The sequence below is a fragment of the Salmo salar genome, chromosome ssa12 (assembly GCF_905237065.1).
Source record: "Salmo salar chromosome ssa12, Ssal_v3.1, whole genome shotgun sequence".
Lineage (NCBI taxonomy): Eukaryota > Metazoa > Chordata > Actinopteri > Salmoniformes > Salmonidae > Salmo > Salmo salar.
In genome coordinates this window covers 88,364,799-88,385,931 of record NC_059453.1, presented here as the reverse complement: position 1 = coordinate 88,385,931, position 21,133 = coordinate 88,364,799, and the positions used below count along the sequence as shown (strand labels likewise).

The window sequence follows — 21,133 nt, the reverse complement described above, 5'->3', positions numbered from 1 at the left end:
ACCAACTCCTTGCATCATTTGCTTTCGCATTAAGATTGTAGCTAGTTACTTACAAATACATGCCATAACTATCACAATGAATTGATCCAGAATTGAAGTCAACACTTTATTGTCTGGAATTAATTAGTCACTTGTCAGTACACTCGTAAAAAATATTATTTAAAATATTTGATCGAACTCCATTATATACTGCTTTCAGAAAGTGTTCATACCCCTTGACTTACTCAACATTGTGTTGTGTTACAGCCTGAATTCAAAATTGATTGAATAAATATTTTTTCTCACCTATCTATACACATACCCCATAATGACGACATTAAAACATGTTAGTAGAAATTTGGGCAAATGTATTGAAAATGAAATTCAGAAATATCTAATTTACACACAGTAAGTATTCACACCCCTGAGTTAATACTGTGTATTTACACCTTTGGCAGTGATTACAGCTGTGTCTTTCTGGGTAACCCTCTAAGAGCTTTCCACACCTGAATTGTGCAACATGTACCTATTATCCTTTTTAAATATTCTTCAAGCTCTGTCAAATTGGTTGTTGATCATTGCTAGACAACCATTTCCAGGTCTTGCCATATATTTCCAAGTAGATTTAAGTCAGAATTGTAACTTGGCCACTCAGGAACATTCACTATCTTCTTGGTAAGCAACTAGTGTAGATTTGTCCTGCTGAAAGGTTAATTCATCTCCCAGTGTCTGGTGGAAAGCAGACTGAACCAGGTTTTCTTCAAGAATTTTGCCTGTGCTTAGCTCCATTCTGTTTATTTTTTATCCTGAAAAACTCCCCTTAATGACTGGAAGCATACCCATACCATGATGCAGCGACTGCTATGCTTGAAAATATGGAGAGTGGTACTCAGTAATGTCTTGTATTGGATTTTCCCCTAACCTACCGCTTTCTATTCAGGACAGAAAGTGAATTGCTTTGCCACATTTTTTGCAGTATTACTTTAGTGCCTTGTTTCAAACAGGATGCATGTTTTGGAATAGTTTAGTTTGTTCAGGCTTCCTTCTTTTCACTCAGTCAATTAGGCTAGTATTGTGGCGTAACTAATTTAAATATATATTTTTATCCCAGCCCCTGTCCCCGCAGGAGGCCTTTTGCCTTTTGGTAGGCCATCATTGTAAATAAGAATTTGTTCTTAACTGACTTACCTAGTTAAATACAGGTTAAGTAAATAAAACAACCAGGAAATGTAGTTGGCCAATTTCTAATGGTGAAATGCAGAAATGCTTGTATTTGCGTATAGTGGGGGAATTCTCAATTTTTATGAAACATATTATATGTTAATAACATATAGATGGACATATATAGTCAAAGAGCAGCGGTGACATTTCCCTTTAATAATTTACATTCAGATAGAAATTAAAGATGAGCCATCAGCGCGTTTGTAGCGCAGATTAACTGATGAATTTACTAACGCTCAACACCCGTTGAATATGGCCAGTATCAGTAAACATCGGCAAAAAAAGTGTAATTAAATTGTTGCCAGCAACACAGTTACAGTCACCAAAGCTCTGGATAACATGAAAACAGCCTAACCAGCACTGCTAGGGCAAGTAAAATGGTCAGAGTGAGGTGTTCTCTCATTTATGTCTGGAAGTAGATAGCAAGCTAAATAACCTTAGCCAGTTAGCTTGGGTGCTTAACTGCCGTTGTGAGGTCAGAACCCTCAGATCAACCCTATTCCTCGGCCAGAGCATCCAGTGTGCTCTCTAAACACTCCAAGCGAAACGCTCTGAATTTACAAATGGACAATATGACAACACTCTGAATTTAGGAATGGCCCAGAGCGCACTCTGAGCGCTCTCTGGCACTTTACGAATGCACCCTTCATATTGGAGTGTTCATTAGTGACTGAGTCTGTCATATAAGGAATTAAGATGCCATTAGCTCCCGATTTGGCAGCAGCTTAAACCCAATAACTGTCACTTAACATTAAAATACCAGAGCTTATGAATTAATGATCCATATTAGTATTTCAATAAAGGAACATTGTTATCACAGGTAAATGTTAATGATCAAATTAACTTTTATTATAGAAGATGCTCAATATTTAAAGTTGGAATAAGTCTTATTTTGGTGTCCCCTGATCTTTCCAAACAATATTATTATCCAGCATAGGGCCAAACCATTGCCTATTTCCATGCAGATAATTGGAAGTCACTTGAAGTTTTACATTCATAACACCTCATAACCAAGTCAGAGGCCACAAAATGCACAAGGACCCCTACTCTAGTTGTGGATAATGAAGTTATACATTCAAAGCGACAACCTTAAAAAATAAACCAAAGCCTTTGTTATGGACAGCCAATTAGTATGTTTAGCATGTCTTTCGGAACACCTTCCTGGGCCTAGCCCTCTCCATGGGGATGTCGTTAACAAAGAGCAATCTGCTGTCATCAGCACTCTGGGTTATTGTAAAAACTGAGGCCAGTGTTAGGTTCAATTACAAACTACACGCATTCATACTATATAAACAGCTATGGCCTTTAAAACTTAGAGGGGAGGAGTGTGTAACTTATACCTACTGCCTTTACACCCAATTACAACTTCAGACCTACATGATTGATCGATTACGTGGCAGGTAGCCTAGTGGTTAGATTGTTGGGCTGGTAACTGAAAGGTTGCTAGGTCAAATCCCAGAGCTGACAATGTAAAAGTCTGTTTTTCTGCCCCTGAACAAGGCAGAAAAACTGTTCCTAGGCTGTCATTGTAAATAAGAATTTGTTCTTAACTGACTTACCTAGTTAAATAAAGGTTATAAAAATAATGGCTTGAATATGTTCAAATATAGTCTTCCCCATTCTCTGAATGATGTGAATATCCAATTGGACCTACCCCATCTGCCTACAGAAATGTACTGAGTGAAACACTGCAACAGGGAGTGTCTCTACTCATTCATTCCAGACGACGACATCAAGCGATCACGTCAACTAGACTGGTGTCAGACTGAGTTTGCAAAACAGCAAGTGTGAGACAAACAAATCAATACCTGGAACAGTTTCCATTAAGGGAAACAAGCGGGATAACACAGCCACTACAGGAAGAGTATAATGTGACTAATAGCTAAGATTATTAATGCCTGTATCCCACAGCAAGGCACAGTTAATGGACACATCTGAGTTCTCCCTACCAGACATTATATTGGCCTCCAGCATGGCATGCCCTGTGACAGACTAGCGTCCTGTCCAGAGGGTGTGCTTGTACATCAAGCTGCTTCATGATACAGAAAAAGGATGCCGTTATGGTCCATTCTGGCTCGGACAAGGATTACAAACATGATAGATTCTGCTGGCCTCAAACGGTAGACTCTGTTGACCTGATGAGCCATCAACTCATGTTTCTCCCATTTTAATAGTCACATTTAAGACCATTTGTTTTTCCTGACCAGGACCTCTGAGCCCCTATCCTTCAACATGACAGATCTCTGGAGAGAAGTCATTACACAGATTCAGTCCAGTTCACAAAGATTGAGACAGTTTTACTTTTTTTTTTTTACTGCAGCCAAAACCGAGGAGAGAGACTAGACTAGTTGTTCCTTGAAAACATCTGCATGATTGTGATTGGGCCATAGGATGATGTCAGTCTGTTTTGGGAGATGAGGGGATGGGCATTATTGGAACAGCCGTTTTCCTCAATGCAATGGAGAGCCAAAACTGTAAAGGTTAAATTTGATAGATGGAAATATTATGAAAGGTCTAATGCACGGTTTTGAGACTGTATTATCAGCCTCTTGGGACAGGGGTTTTAAATTGGCCAGACAGTGGCACAATGAATGGCTCAATCGAAATTGTTGACACTCAATCTCAAAATATTTATTCTATCTCTAATTTCACATTAATACTTGTATACTATACTGGAGCTATGGCAACTGCTGCAACGGTTCAAAATCTCAATCTTCTATATTCTGTTCTCAATTTGATGTTGATACTTTTATAGTGGCAATACATCAGTGCTGTGACATCTGAATGATGCGCCAAAGTGACAAGAGTTTTGTTTGTGAACTTCTAATTAAAAAAAGGTGTCATTTAAATCCATCATATTAGCTACATCACATGATGTGAAGTGTGGAGACAGCTCTTTGTCTCTGTCACAGATCCACTTGGTTAGTGTTTGCGCCTTCTCTGAGTGGTCGCAATCTGTTTTGTTCTCTCATTATGCAGCCTTTGTTTTCCTATTCTTCAGACTCAGCCATTTGCTGCTCCACTTAGCCTGACAGTAACAAAGGGAAACTTCCATCCCGTCTTAGTGTTAACACCAGCTGATAACAATTGAAGAGAAGCATTGGATACAGAACTAGGCCAGTTCACTAAAATGAGTTTACCCACAGCACTCATTGTGCTATCTGGCTGCAAATTAAGATAACCTCTACTTACTAGATAGAAAACGAATTGTTTCAGATCTTAAAGGTGAGACAACATTTTATAATTTTACTGCAATGGAATGAAATACCCACAGTGCCTTGGATCTATACTTTCAAATCAACATTTACAATTCTGGACACAGCTAAATGCTATAGGCTACCACAACCCAATGGGTCTGTTAAATTAGTTATTATAATCTTTCTCTAGTCTATGATGGAAAGAAAAAAGAACAATAATAAAATAAAAACACCATTGTTCGTGGATGTTTTTCTTTCTAAAATTGGTTTTAATGTAACTACTGTATGTTGTTGCCTCACTGTACTATATGTACTAAGTAGGCTAGAGAGTGTAACCTCTACATATTTAAATACAGCCAAAACGCTATGCATTCTAAATTAAATCCACACGAAACTGGAGCACAAAACTGCAGACTTTACATTGCTCTGCTAGAATACTAAAAACATTTTTTTCTTTCTGGTGAAAAAATTACGAATGCAGGCTTTGCTTGGCAACAGCCAGCAGGGTATCAGTTGTGAAAGGGTTTACAGTTTTGGAGGAAGGTAATAGAGACAGAGTAGAAACAAGGACAGAGACCTGGACCCATGAGGAGAAATAAAACCAAAGACCTTGATTTTCTCTTATTACAGTTAATTAGCCTGAAAGAGGCTTTCTACTTCCTGTTTTATTTTATTTATCAAATTCCCCATCATTGTTATGAATTTAGTGGGGAATAACAATCTGATTCAAATATTCAAAACAGTGATGATTCACTGGAAGAGGGTAACCAATCATCGTCCATCTATTATGACATATGTTAATTATCATCCATATTCTTCGAATTGATTTAAATATTCAGTAAAAATTTGTTAATAAGAATCTTTCATGTCACTAGATAACTGAAATTCACCTGCCACTATCTTTTTCTCTCCAGTAGAGGCCAGGGTTAGAGGGCCCCCAGCACACAGATTCAGATTTGTGTACAGAATAACGTATGCCATTTAGCAGACACTTCTATTCAAAGCGACTTAGTAATGCATGCATACTTTTCACATAGTCGATGCAGCTGGTTGATGCAGCTGTATTTCTCGATCTGGCCAAGGCTTTCGACTCTGTCAATCACCACATTCTTATCGGCAGACTCAACAGCCTTGGTTTCTCAAATGACTGCCTCGCCTGGTTCACCAACTACTTCTCAGACAGAGTTCAGTGTGTCAAATCGGAGGGCCTGTTGTCTGGACCTCTGGCAGTCTCTATGGGGGTGCCACAGGGTTCAATCCTCGGGCCGACACTTTTCTCTGTATACATCAATGATGTCACTCTTGCTGCTGGTGATTCTGTTATCCACCTCTACGCAGATGACACCATTCTGTATACTTCTGGCCCTTCTTTGGACACTGTGTTAACTAACCTCCAGACGAGCTTCAATGCCATACAACTCTCCTTTCGTGGCCTCCAACTGCTCTTAAATGCAAGTAAAACTAAATGCATGCTCTTCAACCGATCGCTGCCCACACCTGCCCGCCCGTCCAGCATCGCTACTCTGGATGGTTCTGACTTAGAATATGTGGACAACTACAAATACCTAGGTGTCTGGTTAGACTGTAAAATCTCCTTCCAGACTCACATTAAGCATCTCCAATCCAAAATTACATCTAGAATCGGCTTCCTATTTCGCAACAAAGCATCCTTCACTCATGCTGCCAAACATACTCTCGTAAAACTGACTATCCTACCGATCCTTGACTAACCTTGGCGATGTCATTTACAAAATAGCCTCCAACACTCTACTCAGCAAATTGGATGCAGCCTATCACAGTGCCATCCATTTTGTCACCTTTGTACTGTATGCTCTCGTTGGCTGGCCCTCGCTTCATATTTGTCGCCAAACCCACTGGCTCCAGGTCATCTATAAGTCTTTGCTATGTAAAGCCCCGCCTTATCTCAGCTCACTGGTCACCATCGCAGCACCCACCCGTAGCACGCGCTCCAGCAGGTATATTTCACTGGTCACCCCCAAAGCCAATTCCTAATTCGGCCGCCTTTCCTTTCAGTTCACTGCTGCCAATGACTGGAACGAACTGCAAAAATCACTGAAGTTGGAGACTCATAACTCCCTCACTAGCTTTAAGCACCAGCTGTCAGAGCAGCTCACAGATCACTGCACCTGTACATAGCTCATCTGTAAATAGCCCATCCATCTACCTCATCCCCATACTGTTATTTATTTTTCTCCTTTGCACCCCAGTATCTCTACTTGCACACTCATTTTCTGCACATCTATCACTCCAGTGTTTAATTGATATATTTGTAATTATTTTGCCACTATACCTTCCCTCCCTTATCCTACCTCATTTGCACACATTGTATATAGACTTTTTCTATTGTATTATTGACTGTATGTTTGTTTATTCCATGTGTAACTCTGTGTTGTTGTTTGTGTCGCACTGCTTTGCTTTAACTTGGCCAGGTCGCAGTTGTAAATGAGATCTTGTTCTCAACTAGCCTACCTGGTTAAATAAAGGTGTAATAAAAAAATACAAGATATGAGTGGTCCCGGGATTCAAACCCACAATCCTGGCGAAGCAAGCAAAATGCTGTGCGAAATGCTGAGCTACAGAGGATAAGAAGGATGCAAAACTCTCAACTCGCTGACCTGACCCATTTTATGCACAAGTGTTTGTCAGTCGAAGCAGCGCCACTACTCAGTAGACTACATGTAGCTGCAATTTGACAGTGGATGCAAAATGAAGTTAAGTCATCCATAAAGTACTTTGTGGCTAGATTGAGAAATTACGACAATAATGAACTTGCTGTCAAGATGATGTCATCTGTTCTCAAACCTGGATATCAAAATAGTCCACTGTACTCTTCTGTCTACTCTCTCTAGCATGGTTCGCCTTGAGCTCGACATGTTGCATATTGAAAGGATGGTCCAATAATGATTTGGGGTTATTGAGGTCATATTACTCATCCTCCATGGTCCACATCATAATGTGGCTGGGCCACACAAGGATAAAGTTTCTACTGTGAATAAGCACTAGCACAATTACACATTATACAAATCGGTCAGAGTCGAAGTTTACATCACTGATCTATATTTATACATTTATGCAAACATATGCATGATTTTGGTCTCATTTACAAAAATACATATACTGTATTATTGTCATTGATTGACCCTCACCTCCACTGTGGGCAAGATGAAAGTTGATTTCCAGGCCAATGGGTAAATGTGAAAGCATCAGAATGTCAGTGTGTTGTAATGATGCTGCACTTAGCTATAAGTGCAAAGGCATGTCTACTTAAGGTCCGGATGACTCTTGTTCGGATCTCATTTAATCTAAGGACATTTACAAATGTTATCATTAAATGTCTTGATGGTATAGGGCATTATTTTAATTGTAAATTAGACATTTGAGAATGGGGCGTCAGGTTGATATCCAGACTGCAGAGAAGGTCCAGGTGGAACAGAGAGGTGTATCATGTGGATCTTCATTCATCAGCCCTCTCCCCAAAGACAGGCTTTAGTCTGTAATACATATTATTAAAGCGAGAATCACTTGTGAGACAATGAATTCTAATGAAGTGTCAAGATTGACTTGTAAAGTCAGAGTTTAATTAAATGAAAACAAAGCACATTGAGAGACCTTGCAAGGTAATTGCTCTTTGTATCAGCTAGTAAACAGTAGTGTTAAACAACAGTAATGTTATTCTGTTTATTATTGGCAGTGATTCATTAGTCACTAATTGACAAAGTGAGCATATCTCTGTTTGGCTATATTGTTTCACCCCAGCTGATCAAATCAAATCACATTTTATTTGTCACATGCTTTGTTAACAACAAGTGTAGACCAGAGGAGGCTGGTGGGAGGAGCTATAGGAGGACAGGCTCATTGTAATGACTGGAATGGAATCAATGGAACGGAGTCAAACAGTTTCATCTGTTTGATACGGTTCAACACTGTAGAGTAACAGTGAAATGCTTACTTATGAATCCTTTTCTAAGAATGCAGAGTTAAAGATAAAACAATTTTTACACAAGGAATAAATTCACACAGTGAATAACGAATCACAATAACGAGTAAAAATAGCATGGCTATATACAGGGAGTACCAGTACCGAGTCGATGTGCAGGGGTACAAGGTAATTGAGCTAAAGTGACTAGGATAGACAAGACAGTAGCAGCAGTGTGTGTGTGTGTGGCATCAGTATGCATGTGTGTGCGGCGTCAGTATGCATGTGTGTGCATGGTGTGTGTGTGTGTGTGTTTGTGTGTGTTGGGGTGTAGGTATGTATGATTGTGTGGGTAGAGTCCAGTCTGTGTGCATAGCATCAGTGCAAGAGAGTTAGTCCAAAAAAGGGTCAATCAATCAAATGTATTTATAAAGCCCTTCTTACATCAGCTGATGTCACAAAGTGCTGTACAGAAACCCAGCCTAAAACCCCAAACAGCAAGCAATGCAAGTGTAGAAGCACGGTAGCTAGGAAAAACTCCCTAGAAAGGCCGGAACCTAGGAAGAAACCTGGAGAGGATCCAGGCTATGAGGGGTGGCCAGTCCTCTTCTTCTGGCTGTGCCGGATGGAGATTATAACAGAACATGGCCAAGATGTTCAAATGTTCATAGATGACCAGCAGGGTCAAATAATAATAATCACAGTGGTTGTAGAGGGTGCAACAGGTCAGCACCTCAGGAGTAAATGTCAATTGGCTTTTCATAGCCGATCATTCAGAGTATCTCTACCACTCTTGCTGTCTCTAAAGAGTTGAAAACAGCAGGTCTGGGACAAGGTAGCACGTCCAGTGAACAGGTCAGGGTTCCATAGGTAGAACAGTTGAAATTGCAGTAGCACCACGACCAGGTGGACTGGGGACAGCAAGGAATTATCTGGCCAGGTAGTTCTGAGGCAGGGTCCTATCGCTCAGGTCCTCCAAGAGAAAGAAAGAAAGAAAGAAAGAAAGAAAGAAAGAAAGAAAGAAAGAAAGAAAGAAAGAAAGAAAGAAAGAAAGAAAGAAAGAAAGAAAAAGAGAGAAAGAGGGAGAGAGAATTAGAGAGAGCATAATTAAATTCACACAGGACACCGGATAAGACAGGAGAAATACTCCAGATATACAGACTGACCCTAGCACCGACACAAACTATTGCAACATATGTAGTCTGGGTGATTAGCTATTTAGCAGTCTTGTTTAGCAATCTTGCTTGGGGGTAGAAGCTGTTCAGGGTTCGGTTGGTTCCAGAATTGGTGCAGTGGTACTGCTTGCGATACAGTAGCAGAGAGAACTGTCTATGACTTGGGTGGCTGGAGTCTTTGACAATCCATTGTGCCTTCCTCTAACACCGCCTGGTATAGAGGTCCTGGATGGTAGGGAGCTCGGCCCCAGTGATGTACTGGGCCGTACTCACCACCCCCTGTAGTGCCTTGCGGTCGGGTGCCTTGCAGTTGCCATACCAAGCAGTGATGCAGCCAGTCAAGATGCTCTCAATGGTACAGCTGTAGACGTTTTTGAGGATCTGAGCGCCCATGCCACATTCTTTTCCGCCTCATGAACAGTTGTCTAACTAACAGACCCATGAAGTACAACAGGAGGCATGAGAAAAGATAACACTCAGCCAAACACATACAGCATTTGATGAATACAATTTATTTAAATAACTTAATTCACACTGGTTATTGATGCATGGCTTTTAATTTGCAAGTCTCCTCCAGGATCCAATGAATTGCCATGTTTTCAGTAACAGATTAATAGGGCGGAAATTCTTCTTACAGAGACCTGCTATTTCTGGAAGCGTTCTTTAGTAACCATACAATCACAGCAATTATAAAGCTTGGCAGACAATACGTATCCGCTGTGCATATGTTTGCTTTGACACTTTGTGTGTGAAGTGATGTTACAGTGCTTAGCCAGGTTGATAAAAAAAGCTGAAAAAACACCTTCTGGTTTAGTCACTCAATGTCTTTCAGCTTTAGCTGTGATCTTTCCCGCAACTTCATTTACATTCCAAAGAGTGCTTGATAAAATGCAAGCCTGAGAATTTCAAGTTCTTGACTTGTTAATTGTGCTTAAACAGTTGTTAACCGCAAGTATCCAATTATAATATGCATACTAGCAACATAACAGACATACAGATGGCTACACTTTAACAGGAATAGCACCCAAAGGAATATCTAGTTAACAATGGTACTCCACAATGGTCACCGTTTAAAATCTGCTTCCAGTTTTATACTAGCTACCATTACATTTGTATGCCATGATTAAACATTTATCCAACTAAATCCATGCGATACAGCTTTAGGAGAAATATTGATTTATTGATGCCATAGTCTTAACACTGCCACACATCATTAACTCTCTAAGGTCAAAGTTCAAAGACCCTTTAAACTCAATACCTACTTGGCCTATATACTGACACATCTTGTCTTATTTGGGTCCGAATTAGAACACTTAATGTTTTGAGCATCTCAAATTAGATATCCCCGTGAGAATGATGTAATTTGATACTCTCTATTCTTGATAGTATCCCATCACAGTCCCTGCGAGGCATTCTCAATTTCATTAACATGAAGGCACTTAGTGGACTAAAACCCGCTGTGCCTTCATTTTGTAGGTATACTCCATAGACAATTATACTGCATTTGGATTTCTTAGAGAGAGATTTCTTAGAATATAAATCACTCTTAGCTAATTTAGTTGGTATAATTAGTGACCATCAGCTTTCTTTCTTTAATATACTGTATTTAAGTAAGACAAAGTAACAAACAGTAGGGCTATACTGCCGATCAGGACATTGGTTCCTCCTATCTGTGGAAGAAAAACTGTTTCATTATCTTCTTTAACTAGAACAACATCACAGGCAGTCGCCCCCTTAATGTGAGGTTATACTCACCAACAAAGCATTAAGAGCATTTAAAAGGCATCACTGTTCTTTGGCCTGGAACAGTACTCTGTACACTACATATACTGTGAAATTGAGCTGAGAATACTTCCATGTATCAAGACTGAATCTGTTCATACAATTATGTACTGTATAAAGGCAAACTTCAAAAATATAGTGTGAAACATTCCCCTTTCCCTTTTTTGTGAATTCGAAATGAGCCTTTATTGATGCTAACTATTACAGTTGCATTGAAGTGTTTCAACTATCAACTCTATTTCCTGAGTCTACCCACATTAAGCACAGTACTGCAGGCTGCTCATGTCCCTTATTATGGACTTCATGGCAAGGCAACTACTACATCAGGGAAATAGAACTGAGGGTCAAAGCATCTTGTGGGTCATGCTGGAGCCCTTCAGGGACTCTGGTCTCTAACCTGTCTCTTTGAATACTTTTCAAACCCAGCTACGGCTTGAGTGGACTAAAACAGGCCTGGTTGTGGTATAGGACAGCAAACACCATAGACCTACTGCACTGTAGCTACTATACCATATGCTACCAAACAGGCAAATAAAGAGATAGTAAAATATAAGTGTTTTCTTTACTGCGTTATGCAGTAGCTTTTTACCCAACCTAATGACATCTTTAACTGAGCAGAGAATTTAAGGGTTATCGAAATGCTAAAATGTATTTGTGCATTTTCATGTAACGCTGTGTCATGACGTGGCCCTCTTTGGGTATAGCGAGTGCCTTCCCTCTCTCTCCCTCTTACACCCAGGTTCTGTTATCTCAGGTCGTAAATTCCTAGAAGAGACTCTCTCCTCAGAGAGGGAGTCAGAGAGAGTTTCACAGTAGAACAAAGGAACTTCTTCTACATCACAGAATTTGAGAACTGAACAATATCCATGTTTTGGAGAATGTGTAAAATGGTCGGTGGAGAATCCACCTACGACCGGTCCCTTTTGTTTTATGATTGTGGCCTCAGGAAAGACAATACAGCCACATTACCATAACTCTGTTTATACAGGAGCCTCCATTCTGAGGCTTGCATCTGTGATTTTAAACCATTAATGTGAGAGAATTGTATTTCTGTTTAAAGTTTCACTAAGTAATTGGCCCGCCCCCATGAGCACAGACATCGATCTGGCGTCATGGGACAGCTTTTTCACAGTTCCGAATAAAACCCCCACCTGGAGAAATCATCTTCGGACCATGCCTACCTCGGTCAGCTGAGGGAGCTAAGGTTTGAGTAGAGACCAGAAAAACCTCAGGACAAGCTAAGGTTGTTATGGTTGCTGAATTCTTAACCATACCACGTGGTTAAACTCTGAGACTATCGATACCGACCGAATAAGAGCAAATCTTCTATACTAATTACTAGTCTGCAGCTAGGAATTATGTACCATTGAGTGCGAAGACTGACAACCGCCGAAACATCTATTCTATAAGAACATTTCTGAATGGAACTCTGAAGTGACCATTCTAACGACAAAAACTCCAGGGACACAAAGAGAAGTTCAGATGACCTTTCCAACAGAAAGACGGACGATTCCAACAGATATCATGACGACACACTGAGCATAAATATATATATTGATTGCAATTATTCCCGAATGAGTGAGCGTTCATGTGCAAAGGTATGACATTTCAAGTATTATAATTATCAACTGTGTAGTGTCTTTTGTCTTTCGCGCCCTTCTCAGTCCCTTCTCAGTCGGTTTAGCCCACTAGGGCACATCCCCTATCATTTCCTTGTACCATATCTACTTTGTTTGTTTGTTATGCATTTCTGTGATTATTTAGTTAGTTAGTAAATAAATGATTAAGACAATTGATGTATGGATGATTTATAGTAAAGACTGGGTTTGTGCAGATAACCAACGATTTACGACGTTCGGAATGAGACTAACGTGAGGTAAAGAATGATTCATTAATTAGAAGACTAATTGATCAGATATTAAAATATCTGAAGAGTTATATTAGGAAAATTATAACTTTGTAATCTGAAGATTTTCCTTGGTGCCCCGACTTCCTAGTTAATTACACTTACATGATTAGCTTAATCACGTAATAATAATTACAGAGAATTGATTTGATAAAATAAGTTTTCACTTTAATGATGCCAAAGACACGACAGCTGAATGGAGTAGGCTACGCTGCTCCCTAACAACTGAAGCACGGTCATTGCTATAAATGACAATGTGTTCTCAGTCAACTTACCTGGTAAAATAAGGGTTCAATAAAAATAGATAAATAAAATAAAACGTAGGCTACATACTGTCTCTTAGCCTCAGCTCAAAGTAAATAAACAACAGTAAAAGCTACTGACCAAATCAAATCAAATTGTATTAATCACATGCTTTGTAAACAACAGGTGTAGACAAACAGTGAAATGCTTACTTAATGGCCCTACCCAACAATGCAGAGAGAAATAAAATAGAGAAATTTTAGAAAAGTAAAAAACGTAATAATAACCAGGACCATGGCTACCGGTAAATTACAGCTAAGTGTTGTCTGAGAAACTAATTATTATTATTATTTGGTGGGTGCTATATTTGTCCTATTTCAAATGGCGAGACTGCAAATGTAGAGTGGTTTTAGGATTTAAATGGATGAACTGGTGTAATACTAAATTGTTTCATTGCTTTTAAAAATAGTGGTAGGGAAATTTGTGTAAAAACATGATTGAAATGAAAAGTCCACTTTAAAATGTCAGACTTGTTTTGTCATAACTAAAAATGTATAAACCCCTACAAAGCATCTGTAATTATAATTAATTATTTTCCTGCTTTGAGAAACTGGTCAAAATGAAGATCCTACATCTGTAAGTAGCCTTGTCTGAGCCACAATGGCCCATCTCCTGGTCCTCAAGCGTGAGGACAAGTACACCCCTTTTTTTAGAGTCTTTGGTATGAATAAACCAGGGATCGAATCCCCAACCTTCCATTCTCAGGGACAACACACTAACGACAAGGCCACTGAACTATCAAAGGTAAACCGTCTTCTAAAGTTTTACACTGAACATTGGTAAAACATGACAAGGGTCTGGAGAGGATGTGGTGCCAATGGATAGGGAGCCACAATCCTGAGTCTGTGTCAATCCACTGCCAGCCCAGATATTTGTTTTGGCATGGATCTGTGGTGGGTGCTAACTTGGCAGCAGGATGGCATTGGGTCAGATGTAATATTGAGTGTTTCCAGAGATTGTGTGTGCCTCTGAGCTTGCTGCCCAATGATAATGAACCACCTAGCTGTGGTGGAGAGAGAAAGCTGTTGCATTAAAATCATGGTTCCCCACTAAAACAGAACAGTTAGTCCTATCACCCACTACAACACAGCCAGGAAAATACTTCTTCAAGTTGTAAATTTGTCATTTAGCAGACACTCCTTTCTACAGCAACGAGAGCATACATTTTCTTACTTCCTCATACTGGTCCCCTGTGTGAATCGAACCCACAATGCTGGCATTGCACACACCATGCTCTACCAACTGATCCATCACCATTCCTGTCCCCCTGAGACTGACTGTTTGCTGTTCCCCACTCATCCACCCACCCACCCTCCCCCGTCTCCTCCAAATTCTTCTCCATGTTAACTCATCCCTTCTTCTCTCTCTCCTTAGATCCCCCAGGTGAGTTACGCCTCCACGGCCCCGGAGCTGAGCGACAACACACGTTATGACTTCTTCTCGCGCGTGGTGCCCCCAGACACCTACCAGGCCCAGGCCATGGTGGACATCGTCAAGGCCATGCGCTGGAACTACGTCTCCACCGTGGCGTCAGAGGGCAACTACGGAGAGAGTGGCGTGGATGCCTTCATACAGAAGTCTCGAGAGGATGGTTAGTGGGTTCTCTGTGCTTTTGTTCTGTTCATTCATCATTCCTCTTGCCATATGAACTGAAGATGACGCAATAGAAGATGGCCCCTAGTGGTCGAGGTGACCTATTTTCCTTGGGTTTGTCTTCTGAATGTAAGAGTCTATATGCTGTACACATCTTACCCAAAACAACAATCTGCACCAATACATACAAGGATATTTATTTATTACCTTTATTTCACTAGGCAAGTCAGTTAAGAACAAATTCTTATTTACAATGACAGCCTTCTCTTCATCTTGGGGATTTGATCCAGCAACCTTTTGATTACCAGTCCAATGCGCTAGCCACTAGGCTACCTGGCTACCCTAGGTTGTATCAAGGTTTGAACTCAGATCGCAGGATTCAGAGTCCTGAGTGCTAACCATTACACCATAGAACCACACGCACTTATCACAAACCATTGAATGTGAGTGGAATACTAAATTGACATATGGAAAATATAACTTCAATCCAAACTTGAGATATGCATCATGGCTTACTTTTACATTTCAACTTCCTTTTGCGTTTCAATTCCCCATGGTTGGTTGGAAATATAAGTATTTAATTGAATTCAACTCTTGATGTGTGATATGGTACGTATATCTTTGGCTACCGGGGGATTTGCTGAATATCAAGTGCACAATCAAATTGTCCAGAGAGATAAGTCTGTTGCATAGTATGAATGTGGTTTCACAATATAGAAATAAATACTGTAAGTCTGTAATAACTGATGGTCCACATATAGCCTCGAGGGTGTTTTGAATGCATCATGACTAAAATAAGGCCAGAAGTTGGTGTGTGTGTATTAATTAGTAGATTAAGGCTATTCAGTATCTAGAGAACCCCTTCCTTGTACTCCGACATTCTGAAAGTGAGCACCTGGTTCACTTTTCTTTTTCTTTTTAGAGGAGCTTAGGTGTCAAGTGCCCTTTCACCTTGATCCTATATAACTGCCTGATTTATTCTGTTCTTTTTATCAACATGCGACTGCAAAAGCACTAAGAGAGTGTTGAGGTTAAGTTTTGAAGTAAACCACATCAGCCTCAAAACACTAAGAGAGTGTTGACAACACACGTGCACCATCGGGCGCAAATTGATTTTGGCCCCCTACACCAAACGCGATCACGACATGCAGGTTAAAATATCAAAACAAACTCTGAACCAATTATATTAATTTGGGGACAGGTTGAAAAGCATTAAACATTTATGGAAATTTAGCTAGCTAGCTTGCTGTTGCTAGCTAATTTGTCCTGGGATATAAACGGTGAGTTGTTATTTTACCTGAAATGCACAAGTTCCTCTACTCCGACAATTAATCCACACATAAAACGGTCAACTGAATCGTTTCTAGTCATCTCTCCTCCTTCCAGGCTTTTTCTTCTTTGGACTTTATATGGTGATTGGCATCTCATAGTTACCATGACAACTGACCAAACTCAGTTCATCTTTCAATCACCCACGTGGGTATAACCAATGAGGAGATGGCATATGGGTAGCTACTTCTATATAAACCAATGAGGAGATGGGAGAGGCAGGACTTGCACCGCGATCAGCGTCACAAATAGAACTGACTTCTATTTTAGCCCTTGGCAACACAGATGCTCGTTGGCGCGTGCGAGCGGTGTGGGAGCAATAATTGAATAACATGTATATTTAAATGTATTTATTTTGGTGTGGCCAGCATGTAAGAATGTTGAGGTTAAGTGTTGAAATCAATCACATCAGTCTCAAAAGCACTAAGCGAGTGTTGAGGTTAAGTGTTGAAGTCAATCACACCAACCTCACTCTATGATGAGTCAGAAATAGGCGACACTATGAATTAAATAGGGCCTACACCTACTTTACATTTGGCCATTGTTCTTTCCTTACAGTTGTCAAGGAATTCTGATTTAGGGGTGTGCTTGTTGACAAACTTGGCAATGCATTACACAATCTGCCAATAGTTTCTTACCAACTCGATCGTCAAACTCCACTTATCAAAACCCGAAACATAAAAGCTCTCTATAGGCCTTTTCCTAGACATGTGGGTGTATTTCTGCATTCAAGTAGGCGGTAACAAACAACTCTGACAGCATTGCACATAGCCACCTGTTTACAAAAGCTAACTGTCAGTAAGTTGAATATTAAATTAGCATTTTGTCACTTGTGCACAGCAACAACACTTGTCGAGGTACGACATTTTATATTCAACTTTCAACTGCCACAGTACAAGCTCTGTAAGTTCTACAAGCTTTATTGTTTCCCTACAGTTCATTAACACAGAAAACAGAGATCATCTGGATATCTCTGTGGGATAGTGTTGTAGAGAAACGTAGTCCCCTCAAGAATTAGAAACAGAAGGAGTCAGAATCAATAAACTAGGTTTAATTTGAGGAGTGCGAACAAGGGAGCAGGCTATAAGATAAATTGGTGTGTCCTAACACAGGCATTTCACTACTCCCAAACCAGGTGTTTAACCAACTGCAGATACAGTATGTGATTGAGTATAAGGTAGCCTACATTATGCTAATGAATTACAGGTATATTATGTTATTATATTATCATTATAATACATTGCATATACAAAGTGCTTTTATAGAACCCAAAGAAGAAGCTTTACGTAATGTGTCAATAAGGTAGCCTAATGGGTTTTACATACTGTAGGTTTAGCATATTCCCGAAAGATTTTATAGCAACAGTACCTTTCACTATGGCTAGCTGTCACACCTGTGCAATGCTGTTCTCTGTGCGAAGAATTGCTCTGAAATTATAGGAATGTGTCATGACTATTGAGCAAAAAAGGTTGATTAAGTTTTGTGTTGGAATCCCTTGGACATTTATCTCTGTCAATCAAGCCTAAAATGTTGTTCATACAAGCTGGCTTGGTTGGCAGTATCCAGTATAATGGTGTAGACATTGTTCTGCTCAACATCCACAGAAACAAATAGGGATGTATTCATCTATAGTAACACAGATGACACATTAAAAGCTAGACACAAAACCATTTTTATGACTACAATAAAAACAATAAAAAGAAGCGCGTGTGAAAAGTGACTGCCATTAGTCAACTTAAGAGCCCTATCTCTCTCTCTCTCCTCATTACTCCTCTCCTCCAGTCTCTCTCTCTCTCTCTCTCGCACTCCCTCCTCACTACTCCTCTCCTCCAGTCCCTCTCTCTCTCCTCACCAGTCCTCGCCTCCAGTCCCTCTCTCTCTCCTCACAAGTCCTCTCCTCCAGTCTCTCTCTGCCTCCTCCTTACTACTCCTCTCCTCCAATCTCTCTCTCTCTCTCTCTCTCTCTCTCTCTCTCTCCCGCCCCACCACTTCTCACCTCCAGTCTCTCTCTCGGTCTCCCTCCTCACCTCCAGTCTCTCTCCCTCCTCACTTCTCCTCTCCTCCAGTCTCCCTCTCTCCCCCTCCGCACCAATCCGTCAGTCTCTCCCAGTTCCTCCAAGGATTGTGTCTCTGTACTTGGTTGACTAAGCAGAACGGAAATTAAATGTAGGAGACCTTGGGGTGGCCTAGTCATGTCCCTGACTGTCCCTGTCCCTGGCTTGCACTTGGCTGGGCAGGCAGTGGTGGACTGAGACAGACTTGGCCTTAGGTACCCATCATCAATTTACCCTACTATCACTCTCATCCCCTTGACTAAACTTTAAATCACCCAACCCAACAATCAGGTACAGTCTGGATGTGGGTGTCATTTTGACAGTGCTAAAATTCACTGAGATGTTGCGAAATGACTGCCGACTACGTGTAGTGGAATGTATATGAAAACCTATTTTTATGATGTCCACGACAAGGCTGTAATAATCCATGGAGATTGAAATGGACACAGTATTTGTGATTCCTGCGATGCAACTGAGAGATTAAGTATTCCAAACTTGTTTTGGATTAAGTGTCATCCCTTCTTTTTGAAGTGATCTTTGCAATTTTGTGCACTGCAAGGGCTGTTAACCAGACTATTATGTCCCTTTATGTGTAGTAGCCATCACATGCTGTTGGGAAAACGTTGTATGAGGACAGGCGCAATGATTAGAGGTATCCCTGGAGTTGGGGGCAGGGATATGGATGATAATCTTTTGCTATAGTAACTAATCCCAATGTAGATGGGGCTTTTGGCAGACCTTTCTGATCATATACATTACAGGATAATTATTTCATAGAAGCTATAGATGATACATTTTAGATACCTCTCACTATGAACAAAGTCTTTCTTTTCAACTAAGTATGAACCTTTATAAAGGTCAGTCAGAGGTTCTTCTAATACACTTCCCATATGGACCTGACCTGGATCATGTGCCAAGAGAGTGAGCAGAACACTGTGTGTGTGTGTGTGTGTGTGTGTGTGTGTGTGTGTGTGTGTGTGTGTGTGTGTGTGTGTGTGTGTGTGTGTGTGTGTGTGTGTGTGTGTGTGTGTGTGCGCGTGCGCACCCGCATGTGCCGGGGTCATCGAGGGGTGCTGTTAAGAGGCTTTTATTATATAATAAATGTGTAGAATGCAGACATGTTGTGACACAGGCAGGGCATGGCAGTGGTAGTAAACTGTACGCTATTAGGGCCAAACCTGTTGAGAGCCATCTTTGACCGCAGACTAGACACTCTCTTTGGCGCAGAGCTGTTGACTACTGTGGAACCATGCCTTAAGAGATGTCATCTATCAAGTTAATGAAACACAATGTCAATAAAGACCCTAACGAGATTCCAGCTAGCCATTAGGTTGTCTGACATCAACATGAGAAACTCTCCTGACGGAGTCACTGTCTGCGTGTGTATTTGTATTTACTATGGATCCCCATTAGCTGCTGCCAAAGCAGCAGCTACTCTTCCTGGGGTCCAGCAAAATTAAGGCAGTTTATACAGTTTTAAAACAGTACAATACATTCACAGATTTCACAACACACTGTGTGCCCTACAGGTCCCTACTCCACCACTACCCAATATCTACAGTACTAAATCCATGTGTATGTATAGTGCGTATGTTATCGTATGTGTGTGTGTGTGTGTGTGTGTGTGTGTATGCATGTGTCTGTGCTAATGTTTGTGTTTCTTCACAGTCCCTGCTGTTCCATAAGGTGTTTTTTTATCAGTTTTTTTTAAATCTAATTTTACTGCTTGCGTCAGTTACTTGATGTGGAATAGAGTTCCATGTAGTCATGGTTCTATGTAGTTCTGTGTGCCTCCCATAGTCTGTTCTGGACTTGGGGACTGTGAAGAGACCTCTTGTGGCATGTCTTGTGGGGTATGCATGGGTGTCCGAGCTGTGTGCCAGTAGTTTAGACAGACAGCTCGCTGCATTCAACATGTCAATACCTCTCATAAATAAAAGTAGCGATGAAGTCAATCTCTCCTCCACTTTCAGCCAGAAGAGAATGACATGCATATTATTAATATTAGCTCTCTGTGTACATCCAAGGGCCAGCCATGCTGCCCTGTTCTGAGCCAATTGCAATTTTCCTAAGTCATTTTTTTTGGCACCTGACCACATGACTGAACAGTAGTCAACAAAACTAGGGCCTGTAGGACCTGCCTTGTTGATAGTGTTGTTAAGGCAGAGCATTGCTTTATTATAGACAGACTTCTCCCCATCTTAGCTACTACTGCGTCAATATGCTTTGACCATGACAGTTAACAATCTGGTGTTATTCCAAGCAGTTTAGTCATCTCAACTTGCTCAATTTCCACATTATTTATTACAAGATTTAGTTGAGGTTTAGGGTTTAGTGAGTGTTTTGTTCCAAATACAATGCTTTTAGTTTTAGAAATATTTAGGGCTATCTTATTCCTTGTCACCCACTCTGAAACTAACTGCAGCTCTTTGTTGAGTGTTGCAGTAATTTCAGTCGCTGTAGTAGTTGACGTGTATAGCATTGAGTCATCCGCATACATACAGTAGAAACTCTGGCTTTACTCAAAGTCAGTGGCATGTCGTTAGTAAAATTGAAAAAAGCAAGGGGCCTAAATAGCTTCCCTGTGTGCAGAATCAAACGTTGTGCCCAGGGTTCTTCAGAACATTTTCAGAATGTATATAGAAACATTAATAAGC

At 40.5% G+C, this 21,133-nt stretch overlaps 1 protein-coding gene across 1 annotated transcript in view; it reads left to right on the top strand.

Annotated features, from left to right (window-relative positions):
* LOC106566015 (metabotropic glutamate receptor 4) overlaps window positions 1-21,133 on the top strand; it is a 207,323-nt gene that overhangs the window by 81,009 nt on the left and 105,181 nt on the right. Inside the window, exon 2 of the mRNA XM_014133787.2 lies at window positions 14,875-15,091. Coding sequence (XP_013989262.1) covers window positions 14,875-15,091 — 217 coding nt within the window. The remainder of the gene's footprint in view (window positions 1-14,874; window positions 15,092-21,133) is intronic.